Source organism: Stigmatopora argus, chromosome 8, assembly GCF_051989625.1.
Source record: "Stigmatopora argus isolate UIUO_Sarg chromosome 8, RoL_Sarg_1.0, whole genome shotgun sequence".
NCBI lineage: Eukaryota > Metazoa > Chordata > Actinopteri > Syngnathiformes > Syngnathidae > Stigmatopora > Stigmatopora argus.
This window is the reverse complement of record NC_135394.1, coordinates 15581791-15595032: the sequence shown is the minus strand read 5'-3', so window position 1 is coordinate 15595032 and position 13242 is coordinate 15581791. Positions and strand designations below refer to the sequence as shown.

At 40.0% G+C, this 13242-nt stretch overlaps 1 protein-coding gene across 1 annotated transcript in view; it reads left to right on the top strand.

Annotated features, from left to right (window-relative positions):
• The window catches only part of sh3rf1 (SH3 domain containing ring finger 1), a 42625-nt gene that overhangs the window by 14277 nt on the left and 15106 nt on the right, over nt 1–13242 (top strand). Inside the window, exon 3 of the mRNA XM_077607224.1 lies at nt 11764–12039. Coding sequence (XP_077463350.1) covers nt 11764–12039 — 276 coding nt within the window. The remainder of the gene's footprint in view (nt 1–11763; nt 12040–13242) is intronic.

The following is a 13242-nucleotide window of genomic DNA, read 5'->3' as shown; positions in this document are numbered from 1 at the left end:
TCCTAAAAAATCCGCCGACTTGAAGGCGAGCTCGCGGCGACGTGTTACATCTGGCCTGAGTGCGGGGCGGGATGAACAAACACGTTGGCACCGCACCGCGTTTACCAAAGTGAACAAAAATGAGTGTTTGTGCCTGAGACTCTGGTCAATACTATGTCAATATCCTCTCTTTGTTTACCTTCTGGCGGCCTTTACAAACATTGGCTTGCGCAAGCAAAGTTCTGCCCTCGGATCAACATCTCGTGTGAGGAACAGAATGTGACCGACCAATCCGATCTCTTCAATTTTAGCAAATTAGAATTAGATAAAAAAAAGATGTAATTTTTTTCAAATCAAATTTGATTTACCTTGAAGTATTAACGCATTGTTGGATTGGATTGGATAACTTTATTCATCCCGTATTCGGGAAATTTTGTTGTCACAGTAGCAAGAGGGTGAGAATACAGACACAGTAAAGACATTTTATACATAAATAGATAGGTAATAAGTAAGTTAATAAATAAATACATGAATAAATATATAAATAAATAAGCGTGTTGCTGAAATATATATATGTATATGTATATATATATGTATGTATGTATATATGTATGTATATATGTACATATGTATATGTATATATGTATATATGTATATATATATATGTATGTATATGTATATATGTATATATGTATATATGTATATGTATGTATATGTATATATATATATGTATATATGTATATGTGTATGTATATATATATATATATGTATCTATATATATGTATCTATATATATGTATATATATATGTATATATATATATACATATATATAAGCACATATACATACATACACTTAGATGTACATGCATGCATATGGTAGGTCTCAGCCATGTGTTTTGTTAAAGAGCCTGACAGCTGATGGGAGGAAGGATCTGCGGAAGCACTCCTTCCTGCAGTGAGGGTGCAGCAGTCTATTGCTGAAAGAGCTTCGGAGGGACTCCACAGACTCATGCAGGTGGTGGGAGGTGCTGTCCATGATGGACATCATCCTGGTCAGCATCTTCCGCTCTCCCACTTCCTCCACAGAGTCCAAAGGACAGCCCAGAACAGAGCTGGCCTTCCTGACCAGTTTATTCAGCCTGTTCCTGTCCCTCTCCGTGCTCCCGCATCCCCAACAGAGCACTGCATAAAACACTGTAGATGCCACCACAGTGTCATAAAAAGTCCTCAACAGTGTCCTGCACACTCCAAAGGACCGTAGTCTCCAAAATGTGATGTGTTATAGTGTGTTGAGGAGCTTCATTTGACCAAACTAGTTGCACTATTGCCAATTTGTCGCGCTAGTAGCCAAATACAACCTGAATTACCGTATTTTCTCGCACATAAGCCGTATTTGTAACTAAAAACAATAATGACTCAATCAAGGGTACGGCTTATATGAGCACAAATTAGACTTGACATGCACGAAACTGCAAGCTGACAAAAACGAATTGCCATAATGCAAGACAATCTGTTAAAAATAGACAAAAGATAAACAGATAAAACGCTAAACAAAATTTATTTTGATGTCTATGAAAGAAATTCAAGTAAAAAATAAACTGTAATATGACAAAACTCACTCCCATTAAAACCCATGAATATGGAAGTGAAAATTGGGAATTGGGGGGCGGCTTATACGCGAGAAATTGTCAAATTCAACCATTTTAAGGGAATTTGAAGGGTGCGGCTTATACGCGTGGCCAGCTTATATGCGAGTAAATAATGTGTTCAATTTCCTGGTTATCAGATCGGGACTCGATACTCTATTTTCCCTTCTTTAGTACGAGGTAGTGGACCACAAATTCAGGTGACTGGTACTGGACTTGCATGCAAAAAAATCTGCCTTGGCGACCATTCAATTCCTCCACGCTAATGAAAATGGGTCCAAGAGGGGCAGGTGCCTGGAACTGAATGACTCTGAGGAACAAAAAGAGCCGACAGTGGCGGCTTTCAAAGTGAGGAGACGCTTAGTATTCAACCGGGATTGACTGGCCACTCTGGTTCGCCGATACTCTGACATTTTTTTGGGAAGCAAAGCCTTGTGTGGCTCGGATACAAGCTCGCTTCTTATGTGCGACTCGTCTCTCGGTGCTAATCCGCCAAATTGAATTGGAGCTGATGGGGCCCGGAAATAATGGCCCCTTTGAGGGCTTTTTCAACAATCCGCCAGCTCATCGTGCGCTCCACCGCAAATGTTTGCTTCCATTCAATTGAGTGGGCGAGATGGTCAAAAGATCATGTCACCGTTTTGAAAAATTGTGCCTTTCTTCACACGCATTTGTACTTCCAATTAAAACCCTGAATATGGAGGTGAAAATTGGGAATCGTGGGGTGGCTTATACGAGAGAAATTGTCAAATTCGACAATTTTAAGGGTGCGGCTTATACACGGATACTATGCGAGAAAATAGTTGTACCTCTACTTACGAATTGAATTGGTTCCAGAACTTTTTTCGTAACTTGAAAATTTCGTAAGTAGAGGTGTACTTTATATATAAATTCTCTTATTTGTTCCATGGTCCTTACACAACTACCAACTAAACCACATGTGTCAAAGTGGCGGCCCGGGGGCCAAATCTGGTACGCCGCATCATTTTGTGTGGCCCGAGAAAGTAAATCATGAGTGCCGACTTTCTGTTTTAGGATCAAATTAAAATGAGGAGTATAGATGTATATTAAATTTCCTGATTTTCCCCCTTTTAAATCAATAATTGTAATTTTTTAATCATTTTTTTCTGTTTTTAGTTCAAAAATCATTTTGTAAAATCTAAAAATATATTTAAAAAAAGCTCAAATAAACATTGTTTTAGATCTATAACAAACTGAATATTCAGGGTTTTTAATTCAGTTCTTTTAATCCATTTATAAAATTAAAAAAATCTAAATATTATATCTAAAATGGTTCGGCCCACGTGAAATCAAGTTGACGTTAAAGCGGCCCGCGGACCAACCCGAGTCTGACACCCCTGACCTAAACCCTTTAAAATTGTTCAGTGTCCCAATTTTGTATGAAAGATGTGAGGAAACACAAAAATGAGAGAAAATTATATATAATTATATTTGTCATAAAATAAATAAAACATGAAAATGTGCCCTCTCCTGCTGAAATTGTTCCCTCTGCGGCCGTTATAATGGGAGATGTAATACCTGCGTTTGTCCTCCAGGTGGCAGCACGAGCCCCTTCTACCATGGCCGACAGCTGTCCACTTTGTAGTACATTTTAGACTTTCACGTGTGCCCTACGTGTGTGTGCGTGTGAAAATATGCGCCGCGTTGCATTTGTACGGTTTTTGATCGCTTAATAAGGGGAATTGCAATCATTAATAAGGGGAGCATTTAGTCGAGGTGGACACGTATGTAAGAGAGAATCTTGAAACATGGATGGTGCATGTTGTGAGATTGCCAATTGAATTGAATACTTTTATTGTCATTATATGAGAGCGATGAAATGAGAGCCTAGTAGAGGGTAGCAATGTTCTAAAGTGAAAATCAATGCATCCGCGACAATATTTTCAAAATAAAATAACGGCTAAGCAAATGCATTTACTTTTTGGGGGATTTCGTAACTTGGATCTTTTCGCATCTCGAGTCACTCATTTGCATATAAAAAAAATTGTAACCTGAAAATTTCGTACCTAGAGGCATTCGTAAGCAGAGGTATGACTTTATATGCCTTTTCCTGATATTTTTTGTGCTTCAACATGTTTGAAAAATCGCTATCATACCACGTTTTGGGCCAAACTATCTCAGTCCAAGTTGCTTTCTTACTCGAGATGAGAAACACGGTCATAAGGCGCTGGTTAAAGTCCACTGTATGAACTGGCACGCTGTGAAAGACTTCTGTTCTTTTGACTTTAAGTCAGAAAAGCCAAGTGTGTGATCCCCCAGGCCCACCCAGGATAGACTGATGCCCCCCACACACACACCAACACACAGACACACACCAGGTAACCCACCATAAAGTCTGAAGCTCATCCGGGTTTGGTTTAACAACTGCGCGCGAAGGCATCCTCATGAGAACCGCGTGCGTGTGACGGCCCGTCAAGCCGCGTTAGCTCGACGCTAAAACACTTTGCTTTGTAGGCTAATCTATAGCTTAGCCGCCGCGCTCTCGTCTCGCCACAAGAATGTTTTTATAGAGCCGGCGGGTTCCCTCTGTCTCTTTATAGACGTAAAGTCTCGTGTAATTCCTATTTTTTTTATGGCCGGCGAACCCGCGGAGGCAGGTAGCCGCGTCGGGGAACGGGTGGCTTTGATCCGGGGTTCCCAGGAGGCCTTCCTGAACTGGGGGTTCGGGTCAGGACCGAGCTGTCAAACCCTAGAGCAAGGGTGTCAGACTCGGGTTGTTTCGCGGGCCGCTTTAACGTCAACTCGATTTCATGTGGGCCGGACCATTTTAGATATAATATTTAATTTTTTTAAAAAAATAAATGGATTAAAAGAACTGGATTAAAAGCCCTGAATATTCTGTTTTTTATAGATCTAAAACAATGTTTATTTGAGCTTTTTTAAATATATTTTTAGATTTTACAAAATGATTTTTGAGCTAAAAACACAGAAAAAAATGATTAAAAAATTACAATTATTGATTTAAAAGGGGGAAAATCAGGAAATTTAATACACATCTATACTCTTCATTTTAATTTGATCGTAAAACAGAAAGTCGGCACTCATGATTTACTTTCCCGGGCCACACAAAATGATGCGGCGGACCAGATTTGGCCCCTGGGCCGCCACTTTGACGCCGGTGCCCTAGAGGGTCCGGGTCAACAGGTGGTTAGAGGGGGGGAGGAGCTTTGGGGACCAGAGGACTGGGAATGATGTGGATTCGTGCCAAGGTGAAGCGATTGGCTTGGCGTCCAAGTCGTTTTGACTGGGAGGGATGACGGCAACGTTCCAGTTAAAATGGATTGGGTGTCTAGTCCCGTCAATGGTATTGAAACATGGCCGTTTTGCAAGTTTTGCCTAAATTTGCAAAAAACAGTTTCAACACTTTAATTTGTTGAAAGATTAATTAAGATTAATTGCAGAAAATTGTGATCATTTGCTGCCAGCCCTTCTATTCAAAATAGATAAACACCTATTGTCGATAAAGGCATTGAAACATGATTGTGTAGCAAGTTTTGCCTAAATTTGCAAAAAACTGTTCAATCATATAAGCCTGTTAAGAAGATTAATCGCAAATAATTGAGATTGATTGCGGAAAATTTGGATCAGTCGCTGCCAGCCCTTCTATTCAAAGTAGATGAACACCTATTGTCGTCAATGGCACTGAAACAGGATCATGTTGCCAGGTTTGCCTAAAGCTGCAAAAACCAGTTGAACCACTTTGTTTTATTGAAAGATTAATCGCAATAAATTGAGATTAATTGATTCATTGTAAAATAGCCAAATGCCTATTTGTTGTCCGTGGTACTAATTCATGGAACAACTCAATGGCTCGGTGTTGCTACTGTCGTTTTATTGTGACGGGGTTCTCGCTCTCTCCATCTGGCTTCCAGACGGCCGCGTCTTTTCAGCCGGCGCTTTCGTGCCTGCAGTCCACCGCCGTCGAGCCTCATTTGCCGCGTTGCGAGCAGACAACAAACAAGCGCGGGGGAGTCGTTGTACAGCAAACTACTTCAATGGCTTATTGCAACTTCCCCCCGTGTAAGCAATTATTCCCACGACACCAAAGCTGAGCTCGCCTTTTTGTTCTTTCCACTCGTTTGCCTCCGCCGCAGGATTGCCAAGAAAATCAAGCCGCCTTTCCTCCCCCGACCGTTCACTGTTTATATCACATTTTAGGCATGTTCTCCATCCCATCACTGCGAATACCGTATTTTCTCGCATAAACTGTATTTGTCACTCCAAAAAAAGATGACTGAATCGAGGGTACGGCTTATATGCGCACAAATTAGACTTGACATGCACGAAACTGAAAGGTGACAAAGACCAAACGGCATAACGCAAGAGATTACAGTCATTTATTTAAAAATAGAGAAAAGATAAACAGATAAAATGCTTAACAAAATTTATTTTGATGTCTATGAATGAAATTCAAGAAAAAAATAAACCGTATTTTGCAGAAAACGTGAAAAAAACTCACTTGTGCCTGGTATTGCTCACTCAAGGCGCCGCCATCTTGCCTAAGGATGACAAACTTGACCGCTACGAACACACTTCCTGGTTTTACTGGTCACATGACTTCCTTTTTGAATTTTTCTACGTACAGGCAACACCCTTTCGGAATGTGCAATCCAGCAATCAATTTAAACAGTATCTCAGAAATGCTATTTACGATGATTTTTCTTAAAATTTTCCCTTCAAAGTAACACATTTATACTCCCTATTAAAACCATGAATATGGAGGTGAAAATTGGAAATCAGGGGGGAGGCTTATACGCGAGAAATTGTAAAATTCAACCATTTTAAAGCAATTTTAAGGGTGCGGTTTATACACGAGGGCGGCTAATATGCAGGAAAATCCTGTGTTTTATATTTTTGTCATTTTGTCAATTGGCCACTTCCCCCATCCCTCCTAAAACTGGTTTCCATAGAAACCAATCAGGGGGCGGCTTATACGCAAGAAATTGTAAAATTCAACCATTTTAAGACAATTTTAAGGGTGCGGCTTATACACGAGGGCGGCTAATATGCAGGAAAATCCGGCATTTTATATTTTTGTCATTTTGTCAATTGGCTCCACTTCCCCCCCAGCCCTCCTAAAAACAGTTTCCATAGAAACCAGATGGGCTTTTCATCGCAACCTCTATTTTAGGTGGAATTGTCACTTTCCCGTTGACTTTTTGGCTCCCGGTGTTACAGTGTCGTCGCATTTAAAAGCGTTTCTCTCGGAGCCTTTTCTTTCTATTTTGGTAGACCTGATACCGCCTCCTTTTGTCCGCCCGCGTGCTTCCAGCGGCGATGGCGGCGGCGGCGACGGCCCAGTTCCTGCGTTTTACACAAAAAAGCCCAGAGGACCTCGAAGCAGAATGGCAGGGTGCTGAAAGCCGTCTTGCTGTACAATAGTCATTTAAAAAATGCCATTAGGAATCAATTTCACGCTGCGCTAATGGAATCAAGATGGGCCCCCCTTAGCGGAACCAAACCTGAACCCCCCCCCCCCCCCCCCCCCCCCCCCCCCCACACACACACACACACACTCATGGTAGGCAGCTAGCTGGGATCGTTGGGCAGCAAATGACCTGCTAATTGACAACAAACGACCACCTGGCCAACATATATGCGGGTAAAAATACGGGTTAGCGCTTTTACACCTTGGTGGGAAAAAAACGGTTGTCGGAAGAGAATTAAAGCCAATAAAGGGTAAATTTAGATCACAATTCTGACTTTATTCTCAGAATTCTGACTTTAAAGTCCTACCGCAGATTTTCACGCGCTAATTAAATCACAGGTGTCAAAGTGGCGGCCCGGGGGCCAAATCTGGCCCGCCGCATCATTTTGTGCGGCCCGAGAAAGTAAATTGAGTGCCGACTTTCTGTTTTAGGATCAAATTAAAATGAAGAGTATAGATGTATATTAAATTTCCTGATTTCCCCCCTTTTTAATCAATAATTGTAATTTTTTAAATCCATTTTTTCTGTGTTTTCAGTACAAAAATCATTTTGTAAAATCTAAAAATATATTTAAAAAAGCTAAAATGACCATTGTTTTAGATCTATAAAAAAAACTGAATATTCAGGGCCTTTAATCCAGTTCATTTAATCCATTTATTAAAAAAAAATCTAAATATTATATCTAAAATGGTCCGGCCCACATGAAACCGAGTTGATGTTAATGCGGCCCGCGAACCAACCCGAGTCTGACACCCTTGAATTAAATGATACAATCTTGTCAAAGAATACAAAAACATAAAGGATCTTCCACGACAACGCACTCGTAAACGGAACAAACAAATGTAAATTAACTTGGATTACTAATATATACAGACACTCAAACATACGTTTAATGTAACTTTACACAAAACTGAATTCTAATTTTGTTGTAATCTTTTGTTACCTTAGTTTTCCGGGTTGGCGGTTTGCCACGCCTCCACCCTCACGTTCGCTATCGATGGACTGTTTGCTGTTGTATTGCCTTCAAAATATTCCCAAAATGATGCACACAAATGTCCTCACAATAGGATCACGCACGACCACTTGCCAACGAGAAATAGTCATTAAAGAACGATCGCTGGAGCTTCTTTCCTTAGAAAGAATAACAGGAAATACAATAGTTGAGCTTACCCACGTATTGATTGTGGGTAATGAAGTTTTATTCTGAGAAAGGTTGCCATTGCCTATGGGTGTTGTGTGCACGAGTGTACTAATCGTTCCGTGCTCGTAAATATTGTTATACACGAAAGATATGCAAAAAAGACCTGTCTTGGTCGCATCACGAAATTTTGATCGCATGACGGGCGAATTATTCGATCGAAATTTCCGCCGTAAGACGAGAATTTTGTATGACGAGCGGTCGTATGACGAGGTACCACTGTATTTACAACTGAGTTATATCATATCTGACTCTTTTTAACAATCATCAGGATCTTCTTATACGCTTCAATTCGGTGCCTTTTGTTGATAATAAGACGCATTTCCAACTCAATGCCGAGTGAGTTCGCCACTTTCATATTATTATCTTTTTGCTAACGGCTGTAATATCTGCAGGAGATATTGGGTACGTTACCCAAATAAAACATACTAAAACTCATTTCCAGTTATGAACCCATAACTTCCCAACAACCATAACTATCTCAATGTCAATGTATTATTATTATTTTTTGTTCAACTGTAGCTTCGCGTTCATCGGACATCGCCTGCAGAGTTTTGAGAGCTTTCCAATCGTCGCTGCGTTGAAAAACGAGGGAAGGTCGGTGGGGGTGACGGTTTTTGTCTACTTTGGCCGCTCCGGCAGTGCTGACGGGGCCAACGTGGCGGTAAAAATAACGTGGGGGGCGTCACGGTAATCTCGCGACTGCCAAATCCCTCGGAGTTATCTGCGATGGAGGACTGACCGTGCCCGGCGACCGATGAGTAGCGTCCAGTCTGGCCTTTGATAAACACAAAGACTTATACGGCGGTAACTTTGCGGGTGACCGAAAACCAAAAATGTATTTTTAAAGGTTTTAGGGTAGGCAGATGTCAACTTTTGTCGACGTAAAGGTTGGCCTGAACGGCAAAAAGTATTCGGCGAGGGGCGGAGTTTGAGCGACGGGACCAACGTGGTTTTTAGGGACCGTCGGCCAATGAGCTTTCAGCGCGTCAATGGCCGCCGTCTGGATGACATCAGCTGGAAAATGGAGGAGGAAAATGTGGAAAATATTGAAAATTTCTGTATTGCCATATGGTGAGATGATGTTAGCATGCTAATTCTGTGTCCAATGCATACCTGTCAACCTCTGCCGATAACTGCCCTTAAAAATGATTATGATTCCCCTTACAAACCCCCAAAAAACCTTACAAACACCGTACGAGTCGTACGACTCGTACGGTGTTTGTAAGGTTTTTTGGGGGTTTGTAAGGGGAATCATAATCATTTATAAGGGCAGTTATCGGCAGAGGTTGACAGGTATGCCAATGGCTAGCCGTTTCATAACAATAGCAGTGAATGAGTTCATGCTAACACTTATCTTTACCACTCTTAACTCTTTAAAATGTAATCATTCACTCTACAATGTGGTTAAAACTTAAAAAAAAACTAAACTAAACAACGGATGAAGCAGTCTTGCGAAGATCCGCCCCTCCCCCGACCCACACACACACAATAGAGCGCACACAATTGCGGCATAGCAGCCATTACGTAACCATCCTTAAATATTTAACTTTCAACATTTGCTGTTATTTCATATTTAATCACGTCCTCGAAAAAAACTCCCACTGTTTGGAATTTGTATAAATTTTGCCAACTTATGGACTAAAATGCACAAATGCTGACCTGCCAAATTAGAATAGAATAAATTAAAATAAGAAAATAATTAACATAATCTGAATTCATTGCACAGGCGACCCAGTGGAGGAGTGGTTAGCATGCTTGCCTCACAGTTCTGACACCAAGGGCTCAACCCCCACATTAAAAACCATGAATATGGAGATGAAAATTGTGAATCAGGGGGGCTTATACGAGAGAAATTGTCAAATTCCATGATTTTAAGGCCATTTTAAGGGTGCGGCTTATATGCGGAGGCGGCTAATATGCCAGAAAAAAATATTAAAAATCAGCCTAACCCTCAAAAACGAAGCCCTCGCAATTGTGAATGGAGAACATTGATGCCGGTCCAGCCTGCCACCCCCCTACCGGCTTGGCCCTCTTGCCTGGGATTGTCATCCGGCTGAATGGTCCTTTCAGGCTTTTTGGGGGCCGAGTTACAAAAACTCTTTCCAGGGGATAAAGAGACTGGACTTCTCAAAGTATTAGTCGGACACAAGCATTTAAATCCTTGACAGACTTTTGGACGTCAGTTCTTGAGCTGCAATCTTTTTTTTTTTTTTTTTTTAAAGACAAGCCTTCATTATGCCCATGACGTCCCCAAAATGATTAATTTAGGGACTTTGGGAAAAGTCAGGGGCCGTTGAATTTTTCATTTTTTACACACAGGTTTTAATTTGCAACACTTATTTATGTCCTGGATTTTTTTGTGCTTTGGCAGGTGCAAATTTGCAAGTTTTCTCATTTTGGTGGAGTTGATTTATTTTTGTTTTTTTGCTGAAAAACTTAATTTACTAAAAAAGTTCATTTGGTGTTGTCTTTTGACATTCTGGTGTCCAACAACAAAATAATCCAGGGATATATGGTAAAAATACAGATACAGTACTATAATATTTAAATTAGTAAGAGATGGAACATTTAAACAAAATATTCTAATTGGAAGTTTGAAATTAACTGTGTTAAAAAAAAGCAATTTGTTCAAGTTCTATTGGAGTGTTTTTAATTTAGGGGTTATTTCAAAAATGTTTTTCATTTCAGATTGTTTTTAAAATATTTTGAAAAAAAAAATTTCATTACAGAATTGTTCAAAAATATTATTTTAGAAACAAATGTTTTTCATTGCAGAATTGTTCAAAAATATTATTTTAGAAACAAATGTTTTTCATTGCAGAATTGTTCTAAAATATTATTTTAGAAACAAATGTTTTTCATTGCAGAATTGTTCTAAAATATTTCGAACAAAATGCTTTTCTTTTCAGAATTGTTTTAATAATATTTAGAAGAAAAAAATAATTCCAGAATTGTTTTTATAATATTTAGAAAACAAATTAATTCCAGAATAGTTTTTATAATATTTAGAAAAAAATAATAATTCCAGAATTGTTCAAAAATATTATTTTGTAAAAAAAAAATTCATTTCAGAATTGGACAAAAATATTTAAAAAAAAAATGTTTTTCTTTGCAGAATTGTTCCAAAATATCATTTTGGAAAAAATCTTTTTCATTTCAGATTGGTTCCAAAATCTTATTTTGGCAAAAAATGTTTTTCACTTCATAATTTTTCAAAAATATTCTTTGGAAAAATAATGTTTTTCATTTTTTTGGGGTGACGACTGGCCACCTTTTTGTTTTATGGGCTTAATAAGAACCAAAAAGTAGTATTTATTGTATTAAACATACACATGAATGTCTTAACGGCCCTATGATTGGCTGGCCACCAAATCAGGATGCTCGTAATTAGCCGGGTTTGGCTCCGGCACCCCGTGACTTTCGTGACTTTCGTCATGACAACCCCTCGAGGCGTCAAATTTGACGCTATTCTCCCGTGTGATTTCAGGGCGCCCCCCAGCTGCCGTGCGCCAAGGCGCTCTACAACTACGACGGCAAGGAACCGGGCGACCTCAAGTTCAGCAAGGGCGACGTCATCGTCCTGCGCCGACAGGTGGACGAGAACTGGTTCCACGGTGAGATGGGCGGCGTGCACGGCTTCTTCCCCACCAACTTTGTGCAAATCCTCAAGCCGCTGCCCCAGCCGCCTCCCCAGTGCAAGGCGCTCTACGACTTTGAGCTCAAGGACAAGGAGGCCGACAAGGACTGCCTGCCATTCGCCAAGGTAGCCCAAAACACACACCGGGGTGATGACCGGATTTTTCCGACTATAGGCCGCAAGGGGGTAGCTAGCGCCAGCTAGCCAAACAATGCACAAAAAACATGGAAAACGCACTGGACCAATGTTCCCTCTAATTTTTCGTTGGTCTGGGCAGAAAGACAACCTCCCTGAGCGCACTGAGTACCAGTGTGAGCGACATCATCGGTACTCGGATGATTCGCCTAAAGATCGTGTGTGTACAAGTTTTTCAACCTCGGCATGGCCCGTTAGGATTTTTAATCTGGCCCGCCGGCGGCGTTGTCCAAATTATAGTAAAAATCAATGATTCATTTCCCTTTGCCGCTCATCACTCTCAATTTATTAGTCTATCGTCAATGTCAGCCCGGGAATAAGCACTCTTGGGCGGGCAGATGAAGCAGAACCGAGCCGTAAAATGACAGCAATCGGGTCAAATCCATCTTAAAACAGCATTTAATGATTAAATACAAATACTGGAGCTCTTTGGACATTAGAACCGAGCCCATGGAAGTGAATTCCTCGGTAAAATGTCGCAATGATGTCGCGATGGAGGCAAAAAAACGTCCATATACGTCCATTCGCCAAACGGCTCAAAATGCTCTCACATTCGGTCAAATCCAGCTGAAAACAGCGTTTAATGATTAAATACAAATACTAGTATTTGTATTTAATCATTAAACTAACAAATACTAGTATTTGTATTTAATCATTAAACTAACAAATACTAGTATTTGTATTTAATCGTTAAACTAACAAATACTAGTATTTGTATTTAATCATTAAACGCAGTTTGAACGAACGTTCATTCGGCGACCTGTCCGTCTGTCAAACGTCTGTCGGCAAAACATCGTTAGGCGAATCATCCGGTCACGAAATCGTCATCTTGAAAAGCATAAATAAAAATAAGAATAGAGGCAACAAGAGTTTATATTTATATATACGTATACATATTGTAGTTTATTATGACCAATTTGGTCCAGATTTACTAATTCTTCGTTTAATATGACCAACATTTTTTCCAACTTTCCTATTACAGAACACAAAAATGCTCAATCAACGCTGCGTACATTTTTGATTTTTTTGTTGTTGCGAAAAGCGGAACAAGTTTTTTAATTTAAAAATTAAATAAAAATAAAAATATTCAGGACCTCTGAATAAAGCACTGCAAAACTATACATACCTACGTTA